Source organism: Dermacentor albipictus, chromosome 8 (genome assembly GCF_038994185.2).
Source record: "Dermacentor albipictus isolate Rhodes 1998 colony chromosome 8, USDA_Dalb.pri_finalv2, whole genome shotgun sequence".
Taxonomy (NCBI): domain Eukaryota; kingdom Metazoa; phylum Arthropoda; class Arachnida; order Ixodida; family Ixodidae; genus Dermacentor; species Dermacentor albipictus.
Window position 1 is genome coordinate 77,770,278 of NC_091828.1, and position 22,289 is coordinate 77,792,566.

The window sequence follows — 22,289 nt, forward strand, 5'->3', positions numbered from 1 at the left end:
GAAAAAAAATTCGTGTTACACGCTCGATGTACTACTCGCCCAAAACACTATCAGTTATCACTTAAAACAGCTCAGCCATTGCTGTGCATAAGCATGAGGGTAGAGGGTACAGACGTTTTTTGGCTGAAGCCTCCCTCTGCATTTTCCCTATCCCGTGTTTAAAGAAATGAACGTATTTTTTGTTAACTTGCAGTTTTGAACCATAAGACAATACAGAAAGTCATTTATGTCATGTGCGTACTTTCCATAATACTCATCCTTGGTCGTTGATAACAAAGACAAGTATAAAATTTGACTTCTTAAATTCACTCATTTAGTCTTTCCTAGTATTATCAGAAGCAGGTAATCAGTATTGATTTTAAAAGTTGCATTCTTACTTTCATATTTATTACATTTTTTTATAAAACGCAATAGCACTAGAAAGGACTAATCATTTCTATGAACGTTTTATCATACACTACTACAAAACCCACTTAATCTGATCACTTCCCTCCGCTTTCCATGTGTATTTATTTAAGGCTATCTGCTGGTCCTGCTCGTGAATTTCACTAGCGCTGATTTGTCTGAAATAAATTGTATTAGCTGTCTAAAAAACTATGGAGGAAATATCATATCTAAGTACTGCGACCCGCCATCACGTTTGAGACAGAAACCATGGTTAACAGTGCCACGCTTGATTTGCCCAGATTCGACATTTTAACTACTTGAGCTGTTTGCATGCCGCAAATATTACGAACGAACCGTCAAGCTCTCGGGGATCACAAAGTATTCTAATTCGGCTTAGTTAGCGACCAGTGCATATTGAACATAGTGGTTTGTGTGTTTCTAATGATAACCGTATGAACGCAGCCACAGTCCCTCCTCGCCTTCCCCTGGTTTGCACGGTGATGGACTATCCCTCTGGCTTGGCCGACAATATATGCGACCATCTATTTTACGACTCGCTCTACCGGGACAGTCAGTCGACATTCGTCGGTATAACAAATGGGGTGAAAACGTTCCTGGAAGCGGCCGCCTCAAGCAGCCTCACCCGCTTCGGATTCTCCGTTGAAGTGAGGTAAGGTCTCTGCCCCTTTTATGCGTACGAAGTTTAAAGACACGAGGGCGGGTAGTCATAAATCACGCAGTGGAACTGCGCTATTTCAGCAAAACTTCATCACTATCTTTTTCTGATGCCGGCGAGAAAGTCGGTGTCAGGTTCAATACAACTTTAGCGAACAGCAGCAGCACTGACGTCACTGCATGCTCTAGCTTGTAAATCTCGTGGTACTTTCGTTCATGTTGCATTCGTGTTTTGAGGGCTTACTCAGTGAGATGATTTCCAGCGTTCGTCCGGTTCATTTTCGCTTCTTTAATTGTTCTTATGTTTTTTCACCTCGCGATTTCTATAATAATAACTGTTGCGCAAAATGATGGTGCAGAAATTTTGACGAAGAGGTTATTTACCTCCACATTCAGCATCTTTATGCGCCTCAAAGTTCACATAAGAGAGTTTGAAATGAGGGCCTAATAAAACACGACATTTTATAATTGTGAGTGCTTGCACTCTTCCCTTTTCATTTGTTGATGGCGGAACTCCCAACTGATACCCCCGTAGTTGTCCCGTTATCTTTTTTTAAATCATCATCGATGCTTATAATGCTTATCCGTAAAGGTCGCGCCAAATACACCAGGGGCGTCTTTTCTTGGGCGAAACCCTTTCTTTAAAAAGAAACTGTCGCATCTAAGCCCCTATAATTTTTGCAGATTTATTGGTTCTCTAGCAATGCAATTGCAGCAGGAAATTTTCCTGTCATATTTTCGCTAAGTAGCAGAATATAGTAATTACCTTTGTTTAGATTTTCACATATGTTCTAATTGCGATATTGATACTGAGGAGCAGTGAGGTCATGTCTGCTTTGTGAAAATTCTAAACTTGGGGGTGGGGAATGTGTAGAGAGAACTACGCCTCCCCCCCCCCCCCCTCTGGCCATCTTTCCCCTGCACTCCTCTCGGTGAAGTAAATCGAAGTTTCTCAGTACTTTCGGTCTACAAGGATGTCATTATGTTTTCTAACAACTGCATGACACATTTCTGAATTTCTCTTGAATTACATGGGCCCCTTTTATTGAAACAGAGGCATTCGTGTGCTTTTAAGTAGCGTAGGTCTTTATACAGCACAAATTTGCCTTGCAAGCTTTTGCTCTCATTCCCGCTCCTGCTTGGCAAACTTGTACATCAAGTACAAGAAACGTAATTTCAACAAGTTTCTCGAGGCAATGAATATTTCAGTACCCATAGCAGAGACACTTTCATGTGCTATGACATTACGCAATTTACGCATAGTATGTTATAACAAAACGTCGTTAGAGGAAAGTTAGACTGCTGAAACTTTGTTGATTAGCCAATTGACTATCATCATTTCCTAAGCAAGAAATATCTGCCTTTTTGAGTAATCCACCCAGAAACAGGGACTTGGGCTACATAAAAAAAAGGTTCTTAAGATGTCATCGAGATATATAACGAGCGCCGGATACGGCACAGTACAGTCAGCTTGAATGGCAAAATATGCAGGAAAAGATCTGTATACTATCTTGGGGTTGAATTCACAACACTTCTCAAATGCGAAGCATGTCTTGGCCAACATTTGCCACTTTGACAGTACCTATCCAGCCGTGTACGTCGTAGTGCTCTCATGGTCGTTTCGGGATGTTGTTATGAACCAAAATCGGCATAGTATGACAAGAGTGTTTGAAGAACACAAATGATCAATCGTGACATGTTTGTCATGTAGGTAATGAAAACACTGCCTACCTCTAGGTGCTCTCATGATCGTTTCATTAATTTGGTAGGGACCAAAACAGGCATACCATGACAAGAGTGTGTAACGAGCATAAGTCGTAAATCATGACCGGAATGGCATGATATGTGTTTCATGTAGGTCGCCGCCTGCGTCTTGGTGCTCTCATGGGCGTTTCATTAACTTGGTAGGTTTCATTAACTATGTTATGTTTGCTTAGCGCACTTTTTCTTCTTGAAGTGTGCATTTTGCTTTCATTTGCTTGTGTCTCAAACATACAAACTAGTGGCAGAAAAAAAATCCACATCCAAGAAGGCGAGTCAAATTGCCACTTCAACCAAACTTTGCAGTGTAAGTGTAACTTGGACAAAACGTTTTCGTTATATTTGATTCCTCACCAGACGTCACCACTCTAGATAAAATTAGGACAAAAGGAAAACAAAAAATGAGGACCAGGCTTAAGCTTCGCCTATAAGAGTGGAATGCGATAGCATTAATGGATCTCTGACAGCTTTTCACGCTTCCCGGCAAATGCAGCTTATGTAACCCTAATGTTTACCTGGAAATGCCGGCGACGAACGCTGGGCACGAGGGTGAGTTTTCTGGTAGAAACGCGGCCTCTTGCGTGGGCCGCCATTCGGCGGAGGCGAGCGCCACCTAGAGGTGTTGCAAACAATCGGGCGCGCCACTCCGTGTCCTCCGAAATTTGCGCGTGGCGGGTTGCGTAAATCTTCGACGCTGTCACTAGTCTTTGAATGGTAGAAACTCTAGAAAAGGGCTTTGTGTTTAAGGTTCCGCGTAACCGAATGATATTTTCTCGTGTAGCCAAATTACAATCCGACGCTATCATGTGTGTAAGTTGTGTGTAAGTTGTACTTTACAATGTTTCTGACGCATTTTCCTTCGAGAAATTAAATTTGTTCAGTAACGTATTTGCGCTGCACGGAAGGTCTGCGTGGATGAGTATGCGGGGTTGGGTTTGCATCGTTAGGGATGAATTTTGTCGAAATGATGGTCGACGTGGTGCCGATGCCAGATTTTCCTGCGACACGGTACCCTTTACGCTATCGCGTTAATATGCAATCACGCATAAAATATATTTTAACTTGGCGGTTTCTGTCTCTTTCACGTACACTGTTCGGACTCGCTTAAGCGCCATTACAAAGAAACTTGTGCATACCCAACAGAAATCCGGCCTAATGCAGCACAAGTGTAACCTGAACCTCTCCAAGTATTTCTGTAGAAAAACAGTACCACTTCGAGAGTACAACGTACTATACATGAGCACAATAAAAACGAAGAAACAATTCCTCCCCCCCCCCCGTTTTGCGGCACTGAGCTAGACTAGTGATCTGTTACGAATGAACGAAAGAGAGAGGAGAAGAAATTTCTTGACGTCATTCTCAAGCACTTGGCTACAACTGCTTTTGGGGCACAGCATGGAGGCTGCACTTGGTTGAACGTCTAAAGCCACTTGAAATGCAAAGTACGGTAAATCAGCGTAGATAGGTGTTATTTCACGCTTTGGCATTGCGGTTACGTGTCTCAAATTGGTAGCAACGTGGAACATAATTATTAATCCGCGTTTGCGCACTATAGTTAGCTGCTTTATGGGGATAGCCGACCAACACTTGAAAATGTATCTGAGAAATGTTAGATGTAATATTTTAAAGGGGTGCGCAATGAAAGCAAGGCTAATTCAACTTTTAGAAGTTTCTATTGCAACGGTGCAAGCAACTTGTCACTTTCTGCGAAGCATCTTTTTACATTAGAGATTCATTCCACTGTCAGAAAATATGAAACGCGCAAGTATATTTTACTTCAAGCCTTTTGCTTTATTACAGCGCGCTCAAAACGTTCTCGAGCGAATTCAAAAGCTCAGATGGCCAGAAGTATTGGAAACAGTATTTGGAGAAGCGAGTTTACGACTGGGGATTTCTCAATGTTAACGAGAGACACTTTCAAGACAATCCCGACGTGCTGAAGGAGGCATTGACCATGATGAAGGTATGTGTTTACATGTAGCCGACAGCTAGGTTCAAGCCCCTCTGCTCGAGAAAGAGACTATGTAGCAATCAGAGTGTGTCCAAACATACCAGAATTGTTTTTGTGTGTGTTTTTTTTTCTCATTAATGATTTCAACTTGCCTTAAAAGCAACAGTGAAGAAAAGTGAGACGTAGACCGTCCGCGACAACACCACGAGAAGTACAGAAGCTCCTTATTTCAGAGAAGCTGTTTATGGCTAGGGTTGCGTGCATTCTTGTCCGCCAACAAATCTGTGCGGACGAAAACTGTCACCATCAGCAATGGCTCGTGCCACTCTGCTCGCGCGTTCATCGCCGTCTTCATTCACAGCTGGCTCCGCTGCAGCTCATCATGCCATCCTTCCCACACTGCACCGCCCTCTCTGAAGGCGTTGATGTCACAGGCCCACTGCCACTCGGTGGGGTGGTTTCGGTGTCAAATCATTTGCCTCAACATATCGCGCAATGAAAAGGCGAATGTGTATAATGAATGTATAATACGAATTTATTTGTTTATTCACGTTACCCTTAAAGGCCCTCCAGGAGAGGGTATTACATAGAGGGGGGGGGGGGGGGGTGACGATACAGCTTATAATAAACGCGATGCGTTTCAGTAATGAATGTAATAAAACATAAGGCATGACACAAAAGGAAAAATGAACACAAACAAAAACAGCAAATTTTACACCTTTCCGTCACAGCAAAGAAAGTCTTGGAATTTTATGAAGTCAGTTTCTGTGGCGATGGCTGTTGGTAAGTTATTCGATTCAGTGATAGTACGGGGAATGAATGACTTGGCGTAAGACGAAGAATGACACTTCACACGCTTAATTTTGAAAGAATGATCACGGCGTGGAAAGATGGCATGAGGTGACTGAAACAAATCACTTCGAAGGTAGGGGTGGTGATAAAGTTTGTGGAAAAGTGTTAAACGAGCAAGTTTGCGGCGATATGACAAATCTTCCAGTTCGGCACGTTTCTTTTAATGCTGTAACACTTGTGAAGAGTGAGTAGTCTGAAAATATGAAGCGAACAGCGTGGTTCTGCAAGGATTCGATGTTATTGATAAAGTAAGCTTGCTCAGGGCCCCAGATGACCGCAGCATATTCGATTTTAGGGCGTATTAGAGTTATATAAGCCCGTTCTTTAACATGCATAGGGGCGTGTCTGAGGTTACGTTTGAGAAGACCAAGTGAGCGGTTAGCAGACGCTAGGGTGAGGTGGATATAGTGATGCCATGATAGGTCAAACTGAAGGTGCACACCAAGGTACTTGTATTTTGTTGTTTGTTCTACAGTATTGTCGTTAAGAATATAAGTGGTTGGAATGCGATCTGTGCGACGAGTGAAAGATACCTGATTTGTTTTAGAAACGTTTAATGACATTAACCAGGATGAGCACCATAAGCTTACTGCATGGAGATCAGATTGTAGAGATTGGCGGTCACTGGCACTAGTAATGTCGCGGTAAATTACGCAGTCATCAGCGAAAAGTCCAATTCTAGATGGTGCACAAGCAGGTAAGTCATTAATATAGATTTAGAAAAGCAAAGGTCCGAACACACTTCCTTGTGGTACACCAGATGTCACATGAGCAGAGGAGGAGTATTAACCGAGGTCAACTGTGTTCTAGTTGACAGAAAGTCCTTAATCCAAGCGAGCACGATAGGGTGGATGTTAAGCTGTGCTAGCTTCAGTTGAAGTCTATGATGAGGAACCCGATCAAAAGCTTTTGAAAAATCAAGCAACACTGCGTCGACCTGAAAGCCCGCGTCAAGCGATAATTTTAAGTCGTTAACGAAGCCAGCTAGTTGAGTGTCACATGAAAATCCCTTGCAGAAACCGTGCTAATAATTGAAAATAATGTTATGATCTTCGAGGTAGTTATTGACTTGGCTGTGAATGATATGCTCAAGAAGTTTGCAAATGGTGCTGGTTAACGAGATGGGTCGATAGTTCAACGGAGAGGAACGCTCATCTGATCTAAATATAGGTATTACTTTGGCTATCCACCAGTCATTAGGAATTAGTCCATGTGATAATGATTGCGAGAACAAACAGGACAGCACAGCGCAAATGCTTTTAGATGTACTCTTAAGTATCTTATTGTTAAAGCCAAGGTGATCCGAATTACTAGTGATCTTAAGATTGTTTAATAAAGCTAAGATACATGTTTCATTAATCACAATTTCAGGCATGCAAATGTCATGGATTGTATTTAAGACAGGGGATGAGCTAATGTATTTTTTGGTGAATACTAATGAAAATTGTCATTAAAAACCTGAGCACATTCAGACTCATTATTTATGACGCCGTTACTGTCGGTAAGCAAAATGTCAGGATGAAAGCTAGGATTTATGATGCGCCAGAACTTACGAGGATTGTAGGTTAGCAGAGATGATAGGCCTTGATTGAAAAACAGGCGTCCAGTGGATTTTAGAAGTGACTGGTAGTCCTTGTCGGCTTTCTTATACTTGTCCCACGCGCTTAGAAGACCATTCTTTAGTGCCTGCGGGTAAAGTCGCTTTTTCTTATTATTCATACGTCACAACTTCTGATTAAACCACGGTGCACTGCTGCTACGTCGTATGGTCATAAGTGGAACGAAGTCATCAACAACTTTATTAAATGTACTCTTGAATAAATCCCAATTCTGCTCAACCGTGCACAATCAATATTGATTCATGAACTGGGTGGTGAAATAATATAATTCGGAATTTATTTTTTCATAGTTAGCTCTGTTGTAACATCTCATTTGTTTAATAGTAGTTTTCTTTTCTTTAAAGAAACCTGTGATGCGTCCTGTTATTACGTCATGATCCGAAATGCCGTCTAGATGAATAATGTCTGAACAAATATCGGGATTATTCGTTACTATTAAATCTATAATGTTGGCGGTACACGATGTGCGATGCGTGGGATTGGTAATAACTTGTGCTAGTGAAAAATCAAGACATGACTGAAGAAACATGTTAGCTTCGGTTTCACTCGCTGTGACGGATTATACAAACCAGTTTATACTAGAGAAGTTGAAGTCTCCAAATATGAGCAAAGTACAGTTAGGGAAGTGCGTAGATATTTCACACAGAATTACATGAAATTCAGGGGAAAAACCATCATTCTTATTAGGAGGATGGTAAACAGCCCAAATAATTATATCAGTTGAACAATACTTAAAAGAAACCCATACTCATTCAAGAAAAGAACTAATCATCACAGGCACGGTCAGCAAATCATCCCTTATCCTCAAAAGTACACCACCTCCTCTACGGTACGGTCTGTCGCATCGAAAGATGTTAAAACGTGTCTGGCTGAGAAAAATTGAATTATCAGGAATAAGATCAGTCAGCCGTGTTTCTGTTAGCGCTTCAAGTGATGCGGAGCATGAATCGATTAGTGATGAGATAGCAACATCCTTCGATACAACACTTCTGATGTTAGGAATGAACGGGGGTAATGAACGGGGATGTGTAAAAGTAAATGTATATGCGTACCTTTCGTCACGGTGACCACAGTTCAAGACAATGTGTTCGTACCTTGGTTCAAAATTCTGTCACTGCTTTGTCGTATACCACATAACTTCTCTGGTCATCTACCTTCACAGAGTCGAATGGCTCATGATTTTATAGTAACTTCTTTGGGGTCTTTCATACATTATTTTCAGGATACCGTTGGCAGATTTTTACGGTACACCAGCATCAGCACAGTAATTTTCCTAAATAAATAGATGCCTGTGTCGTTGCTGTTTAGTTCGTAAAATCAGGGTTTATATGGCTAAATTTGCGTCGCCGAGTAGAGCAGCCTGTTCCGCTTTCATTTATATTGTTTTATACCTGCTGTAGCAGCCGGCATATTTCTTCTCATTTTTGATAATACTATGTTTTATGATGCAGTTACAATACTCAAATACTTCAAATGTATTTAAAAACGGCAGCAGAACCCATCTCGCCATGACTGTCAACGGTAATGCGTTTAGCATTGAATCAATATAGCGACACGACGTATTGCCACTGTCGAAACAAGCTGTGTATATCGCGTGTATTGCAGCGGGATTCATCTTTCGCGCTTCGGATGTACGGATGAATAGATGTTATGAGCGCCCCCTTTGGAATGGGGTGGTGGGTTGCATAACCATGCTCTTGATATTATGTTCGCTGATGCCCTACTTATAGTAAAAAAAGAAAAATAATAAGTTATAGAGAAGTGACTGAATAAGCGCCAAATATAGTTGTCTTTTTAGCCAGCTTGGTAGACGAAACCTCAATTTATGTATTCGCCCGACTGGGGGTGATATGTGGGAGCGTATAAGTAATTAGCATAATAGGTCCAGGTTAGCTCTTCACTAAAAACCAGTTCAAGCAAACGTGTAGAGCTCACACGTTCTTTTTTGCTTAATCCTCCGTTGTTGTAAAGTGCACCTTGAAATGCTATCCAGGGTTTTTCTTAAGGAGAATGATTTCGTTGTAAACTAATCTTGCAATTTTTATCAATTTTTCTTCCAAGCTCTGCCATCCACAAAAAGTTCATCTTGTCTTGATCTCGATCTTTGACTTTTCCTATAGGGCATAAATATGCTCGTGGATTCGTTCAAGACAAGACCATTCTTTTTATGGCAATATCAGCAGGCTTGAGTACTGTCACCTTAGAATTGCCGGTCACATGAAAACATACTTCCTCGTACACTTGCCACTCGGCCACATGAGCCGCTGAATTTTTGTACACAAAGCACCTCTGAATCTGGCTGCCTTTTGAATACGTCGCAGAGGACTTATCGACTGAACTACAAAATGAAAGGCAGCTTTGCGAAAGCACAGCCGTCCTCTGCACTCTTTAAGAACGTCTGCACCTTTTGGGGCGTATCTTGTCCTAGAACAGTAATCGTCATCTACCTTGCTTGCGTTTTCTTTCGTAAATCCTGCGCGCCCACTACTTACAAGTCACGAACTGCAGGCGCGTTGTCAATGTGACATACCATTCTCGACAGGAAAGTAGCGAGCGCAGATTTTTCAAGAAAGGAAACGCAAGCAAGGCAGCTGAGGATTATTAGTGTGGGACAAGATACGCCCCAAAGGGTGCAAACTTTTTTAAGTGTGCAGCTCAGTGGTCTTGCATCTACCGTTCGACTACACGTTTACTGAGGATTGGTAAACCTAAAAGCAGAAAGAACGAAACCTTGACTCATGAATTTGCATGTTCTTTGCGTAGTGGCAAACATTTGTGTTTCGACACATGGTGTGAATTATATGTTAGGAAGAGCTGCGCATATGAAAGGACGCACATAGGAAAAAAACGGGGTAGACGGAAAGCTATTCCATATGTGCCTTTATACTTCCCTTTTTAAAAATGCCCCATATTTCACGCTTCTTTTCTATCGCACAGCTAATAGAATACAAGTTGCTGCTTGCTGTGTTTGATCATCTCACTTCAACCCCAATTTATATCTTGCAGAATATGGACGAGTACCAAAAGCAACAAACCCCGATTCAGGCGTACATGATGTTGGGAGTATTTTTCATGCCTACGTCATGTGACCAAGTTGCGCAGAAGTTTAAGTAAGTTTACCGTGTAAGCGTGAAATCATTTCCTGCGTAAATGTCGCTAGCCCTTTGGCCTGTCATTCCTATTGCTAACGTTAACTCTACCTGCTATTTGGCTGCAGGCATCCAAATGCAGTTCTTAATATTTACGTCTCCTGACAGTTCTATGCTTTTGAGTATGCCCTAAAAAAGGATAACCGTTCCTTTACGCTCATACACGCTCATTTACAAGTAATTTCAAGCCTATGAGCAGTTGACAATTTGCAATGGAAATGACACTACCCAGACCACGCGGCGCCACAGTCGCCGCCTCTACTAAGGAATGAAGATGTTCTTATAGAAGAAAACGTATAAGATGTAGTGGTGCAACCGGCGGATTATTATGCTTGCACACGACGGATTTTTTCTTTCACAGTTGTGACTACAGAAACTGTATTCTCTCTAATACAATAGGGGTCATAAAGCAGCGGGAGTGCCTTCTATTCTTGGAATTATTAGGTATGTAAGCAGTTGCGAATATCGGCGTTTTTTTAATGATTATATTATTACAGCGAAGCTGTAAATGCCTAGGGGATTTGTCCATTTATGTGCAGAATCACCTAGTTCCCTCTATGGAGGAGTGCAAGAAGTAATATTATTGAAGCATTTGGAATAATTAACGTGGAACCCCTGGCGCCCTCTATGACGTACAAGAAGCATGGCGAGAGAGAGAGAGAGTCGGGTTCTTTCACTTCAGTCTACTGTCACCTCGAAGCGCACAATTGGCCATGTGTGCGTGACGTAGGTACGCTGTCGCAGCGAATGGCGCGCGCGGCTCCGAAACCTTCTTGCGTCTGTGAGTGAGGGGGGTCAGTTTCGCTCAGACATCGCCATGGGACGGCCGCACGTCGCGCCTCCTCCCAAGGAGCAACGCGCGTACTAGGAACGACGCCGCAGGCAGCGGCGGCAATGCAACCGTCTCCGTTGGTATGCCGACCCGTCAGCGTTGGAAGAAGAGCGCACTCGTGACACCGATTATGTGTACATGTACCGTGTATGTTCGACCGACCGTTCCTAAACAAGTCAGAAAAAATGAGCGTGACGCGCTCTGGTGGATCGCTGATGACGACCAAACGCACGTCCTCGTTGCGGGTGATATCGACGTGGATGCGTCGCGACCAGATGCCACGTGATTAATTTCTTTCACGTTAGTGTGGTTCGGACTGCAATGTAAGATGGACACCAAGGTGCCAACGACCACGATGCGCACGTGTTTAGATCTTACATTTTCTAGGAATCTGCTCGGCGTGGTCGTCGCGCAATCTCTGGCCGTTTCTCATGATGACCACAAAGCGACCATTGGAACGTGCGTGGCACCACCCTCTTGAGGTCATCTTGTTGCAAATGGTGTGCGGCGGAGCACACAGCTTAGTAATAAGTATGCATCTGTGCGGTTGTAAGTGCAACCTACTATGGCTAAATAAAACATGCACAACAAGTGTAGCGTGTGGAACTCGTATTACATGCGTATTATATGCGTATTACATGCGAGGGGATACCGACGAGGCCGCCGCTATACACAGCTTCGCTCGTCATCCCCCTTCACAGGGGTGAGTGGAGCATAATTTTTTTTTCGTTGGTCCAGAAAGGGGCGGAGTTATATAAAAAAATGTGTTCGGGACAGTATTAGCGTTGTAAATACGTTTTTTTTTTCCTTCCCATCCCATCAGGGCCTGCAAATGTTTGCAAGCGTGAGGGCTCTCATTTGTGTAATCTTTAAAAAACATTAATAAAGATGTCAAACTTGATTCAAATTGTAGTTTATGTTCATAAAGGACAAGGTCCTCCTGGGTGGGTTCATGTTGAGCAGTTATATTCCTCGACGTCGTAATCATGATTATAATTATGGTCATGAAGCTAAACATTTCGACAGAATTGCCTGTCTGGTTGGGAAATTGATTAGAACTTGAGACTGACTCCAACCAAATAACTGAATTTTATTAGCCCGACATTTCGGAGCCCATTCGGCTCCTTCTTCAGGGGGTTGTTCTTCGGGGGGTGGCGGTGTGCCTCTTTTAAAGCGTCTTTTTTGAAGAAAGGAGGGGGGGGGGGAACACGGGAGGTGGGGAGACACTCCACAGACGGAAAGGTGGGGGGGAACAAAAGGAAAGGGGGGTTTGTGTTGTTGACCGCTTCCAAGGAGCTGCGATGACCGGTGCTGGGTGGAGTGCTCACGAGGGTGCCCTTGATGGGCCGCGGGGGGGGGGGTGGGGGAGGTTACAGGGTCGCGCCGACGTTCTGTGTTGGTGAAATGAGCGGGAGTCTATCTGGCTGTGCGTCCTTTTCTTCTTTTCGTCATGTCGCCAAGGCCATGAACATAGACCGAGGGTAGGTTGCCCTTCACACGGTTTATGTTATTCTCCGTATTCTGAATGTGCCATGACTCCAGTAGTAGTCTCTTTCGCCAGTTCGTTTCTGTTTGAAGGATTTCAGTTTCCTTGAAAGCAATTTTGTGGTCGGCGACTTCAGAGTGTTCCGCGACGGCGCTGCGAATACGGTTGAATGTCCTGACGTCGTTCTCGTGTTGTCTGATCCTTTCTTTTAGATTTTTGGTTTCCCCGATGTACGACGCCGGACAGTCAGCACAACTGATTTTGTAGACGACGCCTTGAGCTTTTTCTTTTGGTGGACGATCTTTTGGTTTAGGGAGGAGGATATTGAAAGTGTTTATTGGTTTGTGCGCCACTTTGAGGCCTTCTTTTTTTAATATTCGGCTGAGCGCTTCGCTGGTACCTCTGATGTACGGGATGGACACTCGCTTCTGGGGTTGGGGAGAAGTAAACGGCTGAAGGTCCCGCATTTTGTTTCTTCTTTTTGTTGTCTGGTTGTCTTTCGAATGAAGTCATCTGTGTAGCCATTCCTCTTAAGTTCGTTGAGAACCGTTCTCTTTTCTTTCTTTAGATCCGATTCCGATGAGGAATGAGTTTCGGCTCGTTTGAATAAAGAATTTACAACAGACGCCTTGTGGTTTGCCGGATGGTCGGATTGGAAATGAAGATAGCGGCCTGTGTGGGTTGGTTTTCGGTAGACTGAAAATTTTAGAATGCCGTCTTTTCGTGTAACTTGTACATCTAAGAATGGGAGTGATCCGTTCTGTTCGCGCTCATATGTGAACTGTATATCCGGGTCTATGGAGTTTAAATGTTTCTGCAAGTTTTCGACTTGGCTCGTCTTCACGATGCAAAAACAATCATCCACGTACCTGAGGAAGACTTTTGGTTTCGGGAAAAAAGTATTTAAAGCTCTCTCCTCGATGCTCTCCATAGTCAAGTTAGCCATGGCAACGGAAATTGAGGCCCCCATAGGAGTTCCTTTGACCTGTTTGTAGTAGCTGCCTCGGAAGGTGAAATAGGTATTGGACAGGCACAGTTCGAGAAGGCGGCAGATCTCGTCTACACTCAAAGGGGTTCTCTCACTGAGCGTATCGTCACGTTCCAGTGCATCTCTAGTTGCGGAAACAGCCAACTTAATGGGTACTCTTGTGAACAGAGAGATTACATCAAAAGAGACCAGACATTCATCATCTTCGATACGGATTTTTGATGTGAGTTTGATGAAATTCTCGGAGTCTCGCACGTGCGATGCTGTCCTTCCGGTGAGTGGTGATATGATCTGATGCAAGTAAGTGGATAGTGATCGTAGTGGGGAACACGAAAAGTCTACGATTGGTCGTAAGGGGATTCCGGGTTTATGGAGTTTTGGCAAGCCGTAGAAAGCTGGAGCGGATCCGTTCCTACAGATTAATTTTATGTAGAGATTTCGAGAATTTGGGTGGCTGCGGAATATTTCAATCAGCGTCTTGTTCAGCAACGACTGAGTTCTCGTAGTGGGGTCCTTCTTTAGTCTCTCGTAATCTTGGCTGTCAAGTAGGGCGGACGCCTTATCCTCGTAGTCCTTTATGTTCAAAACAACGGTTGAGTTCCCCTTGTCCGCCGGTAGGATCACAATGTTGGTATCTTCTTTCAGCGTTCTCATTGCTTTTATTTCGTCGGAAGTTAAGTTGCGTTCTCTTCTGCGGTTGTTATTGGACCTTATTATGCCGATTGCTTTCAGTCTGACCTGTTCCCGCACTTTGGGGTCTAGTTGCTGGATGCCGCTCTCAAGGGCGGCGATCATCTTGGGGAGGGGTGGGTTATCTGTCGTAACATTGAATTTTTGACCTTTTGCCAGGATTGAAGTTTCTTCGCTTGTGAGCTTTCTCGATAATAAATTGGTTACTGTGTGCTTGTTTAACACTCCTGTTTTCTCGTTTTCGTTGATTAGGGAAGAGAATTTCTTCTTCTGCGTTTGACTGTGTTTCATTTCCTCTGAGGACGCTACGGCCTTTGCAAACGATTCAATTGATGAAAAGAGATGGGGTACCTTGTGTTCAAGTTGTCTTCTGGCGAAGAACGCGTCGACTTCTTTCTTCCGGATCAACATGTGGCACTCATGTATCCGTGCTGTCACCAATCTTTGCTGGGCCTTGTCGATGATGTCCCGGCCTTCTGGTGTGTTGATTGGTTGGCGTAGCTGGGGACTTCGTGGCACGACGTTCTTGTCTTTGCATTTCCGGGTGAAGTCTAGGTGTGTCTTGAAGGTGGATATTCCTTTCACTGCTTTTATATAGTTCTTTGCAAGTTGCACTGCCTCTAGCCCGAAGTCTGCACGTAAAGACTTGAAGCTAAACATTTCGACAGAATTGCCTGTCTGGTTGGGAAATTGATTAGAACTTGAGACTGACTCCAACCAAATAACTGAATTTTAACCAATCAACACACCAGAAGGCCGGGACATCATCGACAAGGCCCAGCAAAGATTGGTGACAGCACGGATACATGAGTGCCACATGTTGATCCGGAAGAAAGAAGTCGACGCGTTCTTCGCCAGAAGACAACTTGAACACAAGGTACCCCATCTCTTTTCATCAATTGAATCGTTTGCAAAGGCCGTAGCGTCCTCAGAGGAAATGAAACACAGTCAAACGCAGAAGAAGAAATTCTCTTCCCTAATCAACGAAAACGAGAAAACAGGAGTGTTAAACAAGCACACAGTAACCAATTTATCATCGAGAAAGCTCACAAGCGAAGAAACTTCAATCCTGGCAAAAGGTCAAAAATTCAATGTTACGACAGATAACCCACCCCTCCCCAAGATGATCGCCGCCCTTGAGAGCGGCATCCAGCAACTAGACCCCAAAGTGCGGGAACAGGTCAGACTGAAAGCAATCGGCATAATAAGGTCCAATAACAACCGCAGAAGAGAACGCAACTTAACTTCCGACGAAATAAAAGCAATGAGAACGCTGAAAGAAGATACCAACATTGTGATCCTACCGGCGGACAAGGGGAACTCAACCGTTGTTTTGAACATAAAGGACTACGAGGATAAGGCGTCCGCCCTACTTGACAGCCTAGATTACGAGAGACTAAAGAAGGACCCCACTACGAGAACTCAGTCGTTGCTGAACAAGACGCTGATTGAAATATTCCGCAGCCACCCAAATTCTCGAAATCTCTACCTAAAATTAATCTGTAGGAACGGATCCGCTCCAGCTTTCTACGGCTTGCCAAAACTCCATAAACCCGGAATCCCCTTACGACCAATCGTAGACTTTTCGTGTTCCCCACTACGATCACTATCCACTTACTTGCATCAGATCATATCACCACTCACCGGAAGGACAGCATCGCACGTGCGAGACTCCGAGAATTTCATCAAACTCACATCAAAAATCCGTATCGAAGATGATGAATGTCTGGTCTCTTTTGATGTAATCTCTCTGTTCACAAGAGTACCCATTAAGTTGGCTGTTTCCGCAACTAGAGATGCACTGGAACGTGACGATACGCTCAGTGAGAGAACCCCTTTGAGTGTAGACGAGATCTGCCGCCTTCTCGAACTGTGCCTGTCCAATACCTATTTCACCTTCCGAGGCAGCTACTACAAACAGGTCAAAGGAACTCCTATGGGGGCCTCAATTTCCGTTGCCATGGCTAACTTGACTATGGAGAGCATCGAGGAGAGAGCTTTAAATACTTTTTTCCCGAAACCAAAAGTCTTCCTCAGGTACGTGGATGATTGTTTTTGCATCGTGAAGACGAGCCAAGTCGAAAACTTGCAGAAACATTTAAACTCCATAGACCCGGATATACAGTTCACATATGAGCGCGAACAGAACGGATCACTCCCATTCTTAGATGTACAAGTTACACGAAAAGACGGCATTCTAAAATTTTCAGTCTACCGAAAACCAACCCACACAGGCCGCTATCTTCATTTCCAATCCGACCATCCGGCAAACCACAAGGCGTCTGTTGTAAATTCTTTATTCAAACGAGCCGAAACTCATTCCTCATCGGAATCGGATCTAAAGAAAGAAAAGAGAACGGTTCTCAACGAACTTAAGAGGAATGGCTACACAGATGACTTCATTCGAAAGACAACCAGACAACAAAAAAGAAGAAACAAAATGCGGGACCTTCAGCCGTTTACTTCTCCCCAACCCCAGAAGCGAGTGTCCATCACGTACATCAGAGGTACCAGCGAAGCGCTCAGCCGAATATTAAAAAAAGAAGGCCTCAAAGTGGCGCACAAACCAATAAACACTTTCAATATCCTCCTCCCTAAACCAAAAGATCGTCCACCAAAAGAAAAAGCTCAAGGCGTCGTCTACAAAATCAGTTGTGCTGACTGTCCGGCGTCGTACATCGGGGAAACCAAAAATCTAAAAGAAAGGATCAGACAACACGAGAACGACGTCAGGACATTCAACCGTATTCGCAGCGCCGTCGCGGAACACTCTGAAGTCGCCGACCACAAAATTGCTTTCAAGGAAACTGAAATCCTTCAAACAGAAACGAACTGGCGAAAGAGACTACTACTGGAGTCATGGCACATTCAGAATACGGAGAATAACATAAACCGTGTGAAGGGCAACCTACCCTCGGTCTATGTCCATGGCCTTGGCGACATGACGAAAAGAAGAAAAGGACGCACAGCCAGATAGACTCCCGCTCGTTTCACCAACACAGAACGTCGGCGCGACCCTGTAACCTCCCCCCCCCCCCCGCGGCCCATCAAGGGCACCCTCGTGAGCACTCCACCCAGCACCGGTCATCGCAGCTCCTTGGAAGCGGTCAACAACACAAACCCCCCTTTCCTTTTGTTCCCCCCCACCTTTCCGTCTGTGGAGTGTCTCCCCACCTCCAGTGTCCCCCCCCCCTCCTTTCTTCAAAAAAGACGCTTTAAAAGAGGCACACCGCCACCCCCCGAAGAACAACCCCCTGAAGAAGGAGCCGAATGGGCTCCGAAACGTCGGGCTAATAAAATTCAGTTATTTGGTTGGAGTCAGTCTCAAGTTCTAATTATGGTCATGTTAATCCCCATCATCGCCATGTCAGTATGGCTATCATCCCTACATTTAGGACCATCATCATTGCCATAATCATCATTGTTAACACAATAAACATCAATATCATTGCATCATCGTTACCACCTTCATCATCACCGTTATCATCAATTCGACTATAGCAATAAATGATGTGGTTCGTTACCAGTATGGCATTAGTTTTGTAAGTTTTTAGACTGCACTTTTTGGGGGGATTGGGCCCCTAAATAGTCTAGAAATAGATGTTAGAAAGAGACAGCAGAAACAGCAAAGTGGTCGTAACTCGTCAAGGAAAACAAAATTTCAATTTCTTTTTTTCAAATTTTTCAAGTACATTTGTAAGTTATCCTCTTGGCATTTCCAATAAGGACTGTCGTACCATATCCCCGCTTTGTAGGCAGAGAACAGAAACAATGCGTGGTTGTCATTGTTGCACTGAACTCTCCACACCAGCTACCCGTTATATCACAGATTTTCGACAGCGTGCAGCCATACCTACTTACCTGTTCCTGGTTCAGCAACGATCACGGGACACGTTAAGTTCATCGAAGATGTATTAAGGTAACGTTCGGAAAAGTTCTAGTGCAAAAAACGTTCTAATTGGGAACATTTACACTAAATGCAAGAATACGCCTAAGTCGTCGCGTAACCTCGACGGCAAGGATGCCGCAGATAGATTGTATATTTTCAAACATTCCTCTTGCATATTTTTGACGCGAAACGTCTTTCAATTCGATCAGAGAGGGTTGCATGCTAAAACCACGCGGGACTAAAGCACGTTACATTCTTATTGCTTGTACCTTTGAAACACCCATGGAAGTTAACTTCTAATCATCGCGTTTAGAAAAGACGCCATCATTTGATCAAACTTGTGGCGCGTGCAAAGATGGGGCCGTTGTTGCAGCACATGGCACAATTTCAGCTAAATTTAGCATCTCGCGCGGTATTCAGAACAAAATATCTCAGCAGTATGGTTGTCGATCCGAGCGGGAGTGGTCGCATGTTGAGAAACTCGCGTGCCATACTAGCTACAACTTAGCAAACTAAAACTGACACTCAGCAGGACTCACTCATACTCAAGATGATGATATGATGATGCCCACCCTGATATTCGTCAACTCTGTATACGAGCGTACAGTTTGTTGCCGAAATCTCAGGCATACTTCGCTATGAGCCCCCGTGTGGGTCCGACCATGTATTGTTCAGAAATGGTGTGAAGAGACTCGGCCAACAAGACAGAGAAGTATCCAAACCCCTTGAGCACACCAAAACCTGCCCATCTCTAATTTGAGCGCAAGCGCACGGGATAAAGGCACACGCATGAGACCCAACCGTCTAAATGTATACGAGTCCCCCGAGTTCAAGCAGTCAGCGCTAATCAGTCTCGGACGCCAGGCGAAATGAAGGGGGGGGGGGGGGGGGGAAGGGGGCCATTTTGTCACCCTAGTCTCCGAACACCATCGGTAAAATAAACGGGCCCGCTACTAATAGGGAGTAAAGCACAACTGCAAAATTTTATTGTAAGTCCCCCCGCTAGCTATAACATAATTTAGGCATTTGACTTTTCGAATGCGTATATATGTGCATTTTTTAAATTTGGTTGCGTCCTCTTTGTACCATATTGCCCATGCACCCACTGCAGCACGAGTAAGGCGTTTCACGCATTCCACTGAGGCGGCGTGCCTGATACAGCCAACCCTAATTATTCTTGCTGATGACAATCTTTTTTATGAAAAATAGTCATGGAAGAATACTTCATCAATCAAAATTTATTTCGAAATTAAGTTATTCTCTCAAACTCTCAATGACAGATACCCACCAGAAGCTTAACGCTAGCAACAGGGTCGCTTCAAGCCAGCTTTCTTTTTCCAGGCGTTGTGCTTTACACCATTCTAGAAGAACACTAGTCTGCTCTATCTGAGGCTACGGAAAGACATGGCGGCCAGATTCAGAGTTAATAATTCTGCTACGCAAATGACAAACAATATGCCTGCTTTTGTACTCCGTTTCCAGAACGATCTTCCTTCCTGCGCATGTCATCCTCTTGGGACAAATATCTTACGGGACACATAAGCCGTGTGTTGCTCTGCCGGCTAACAATTATATTGATCCGCGCCAAGAAATGAAAAGCCTCACGCACGGTCACACCTTGGTAAGAATACCTGGGGGCATTGGGGGCATTTTAAAACAGCTTTCTTTCTATAGGCCTTGAGTCGAGGCAAAAATAGCACTCTCGTTTAAATGACATGTACAGTATTTGTTTGGCCACATAGCTTGCTTTGCGAAAACATGCCTAGGTGTTAAATGACAGACATATTTTTGTTGAAATTGTTTCTTTGTAAGTGTGTACGAACCGACGAGGAAGCGTCCACAGGCATACGGTTAAGTAATGCCGGGGATGTTTCTCAGTAACCATCCAACTAAGGGCCCCCCCCTCCCACTGCACACGCAAAAATTGACCTCCCTTATTTTCTAGTAAAACCCACTCGTGACGAAACAAACAGATCGCTATAGGAATAACCGAATGTGGGAGCATGGAGCAAACCTTTAAAGGAAGACTTGAGGCAAATGTTTTGTCGGGAATCTTGATGAATGTTACTATTACTCATTTGAATTTTTGGCTGAAGCAGCCTGACGAAAGCGAGGGACAACCTCGAAGCCTTTGGTGGTGAATAAACGTAGGACCAATTTGCATGAGTGACACATCTTTTCCTTCACGCCATTGAATTTGCCCATATAGAAAACTAAATTCCGAATATCAGTGACATCTGCTTCAGCCTTTCCTTCTGCCTCTATGGCCCTCACCCATTCGACTTCGTGTTATGTAACGTGTTTTGCCGCCAAATAATAATCATTTGGCAGTCGTTCATGTTACGATTTTTGCTTCCTGCGCACTTGTGCAACCAGCCGAATCCGTTCTTCCAAGAAAATTATTCAATGACAAGGCGAAATTTGATCGAACTGAAGCTCACGCCTTTGCCTTCGTATGGGTGTTCGCCGCCACCCTTGCGAGGCTAAGCGCATCCGTTTTTAAGCCGCAGTGGGACGGACGGCGGCCGGCCTAAATCATCTGATGCTCCAGCGGCTCAGACTGTCCAGCGGGTAACTTTCTGCTCATTAGTTTTGTGAAATCGCGCTCTCACTCTCGAGCAATGCGGTGGACTCGACCGCAACCAGCGCAACTCAGTGCAATCGACAGTGAGACCGATTGCGAGATCAATCGCAGAACGAGATCTCTCTATTGGAAGCGATGAATCGTATACACGTTTTTTTTCTGCCGTCCGAAAGCAAATTTGACTACCGCTGGGACATTAGCTCACCTATGGCGCCTAGAACCTACGGCTATCGTGTACCTCGTATAGCTTTTGCCTCAACGTTAAGCTGAACAACGGTGCCTATAGTGTCCAACCCAGAATCAAGTCAGAATTCAGACACATAAAAGGGCGAGGGGGGGGAGCCTATGAGCGGTGGCACACTCATCGTTTGCTTGTAATTAGGAAGCAGTCATGGAACATGGAACGTCAGCACGACCGTACCCAAACCATGCCTACTCTAATGCGGTCCCAACATGCAAAACATGCGTCAGGGAAAGCCCATTAACTGCACCTGGTGCATGTTTCCTCTTCCAGCGGCAAGCCACTGAAAGCGCGAAGTGTCTTCAGACTAAAGGGATCAACACTTCATACAGCGTCTCCATTGAGATGGAGTCCATGCAGTTTCAGCACGGACCAGGTAGAGTGCGTGATCCAGCAGATAAACGGTTGTACACAGGATGCAGTTCTTCAGATTCGTACCAACGGCTGTCACTTACAATCGTAAGTGATACACATATCTTTTTGCGCGAACGTGAGAGCCTCTTTCAAGTATTAGCGGCTTCAGGCATGTGTTTTGAAACACAATGAGGCGACGTGCCGACCTGAGAGACATAGTTTTCTCTGATTAGCCCGCCGACAGCTCGAACTGCATTTTACAGCCAAGCTGTCAGCTGGAATAAAAAGCGCTCTAAAAGCATGTGTTTCGGTATTTATGTTAAAAGCGTGTCTTCAGAATGTCCTGAGACAAGTAAATTATTCATGGAGTTTATATGTATAAACAAATATCTGGCTTCCTGGGGAATAGCAAAATTTCAAGAGTCTGTTATAGTTAGTAGATGGAAAACTTTTGATAACGTATCGTTTTTTACTTGTGTAGAGGTGTTATGTGAAACGTTCACAAATGTTCTCACTTGCCTTGAAAGGCGCAAATGTACAAATCATATATTTGAAGAGAACACAGCGCATGTTACGATTTGTAAACAGCCCGTTTCATGTTAATGGGTTAATTCTAGCGCTTGAACTTTGTACTTTATGTGCTTTATTACAATATATCTGGTTTATTCTCTTCTTTTGTATCTCCTATTCTTGGGACTCTACTTCTGTTCCCTCTCTCAACTACTCCCGCCAACACACTCGCAACAAATTGTTTATTCAGGCGTCCCACAGCTCTATAAGCTAATTTCGCAAACTGTAGGGAAATATTGCCAAATATGTTTAGAAAACAAA

At 44.1% G+C, this 22,289-nt stretch overlaps 1 protein-coding gene across 3 annotated transcripts in view; it reads left to right on the plus strand.

The window, feature by feature from the left end:
- The window catches only part of LOC135921200 (uncharacterized), a 51,197-nt gene that overhangs the window by 22,079 nt on the left and 6,829 nt on the right, over positions 1-22,289 (plus strand). For all 3 annotated transcript variants that reach the window (XM_070523631.1, XM_065455516.1, XM_065455524.1), the window contains exons 7-11: positions 850-1,057; positions 4,624-4,786; positions 10,252-10,355; positions 19,762-19,900; positions 21,378-21,563. In XM_070523631.1, coding sequence (XP_070379732.1) covers positions 850-1,057; positions 4,624-4,786; positions 10,252-10,355; positions 19,762-19,900; positions 21,378-21,563 — 800 coding nt within the window. The remainder of the gene's footprint in view (positions 1-849; positions 1,058-4,623; positions 4,787-10,251; positions 10,356-19,761; positions 19,901-21,377; positions 21,564-22,289) is intronic.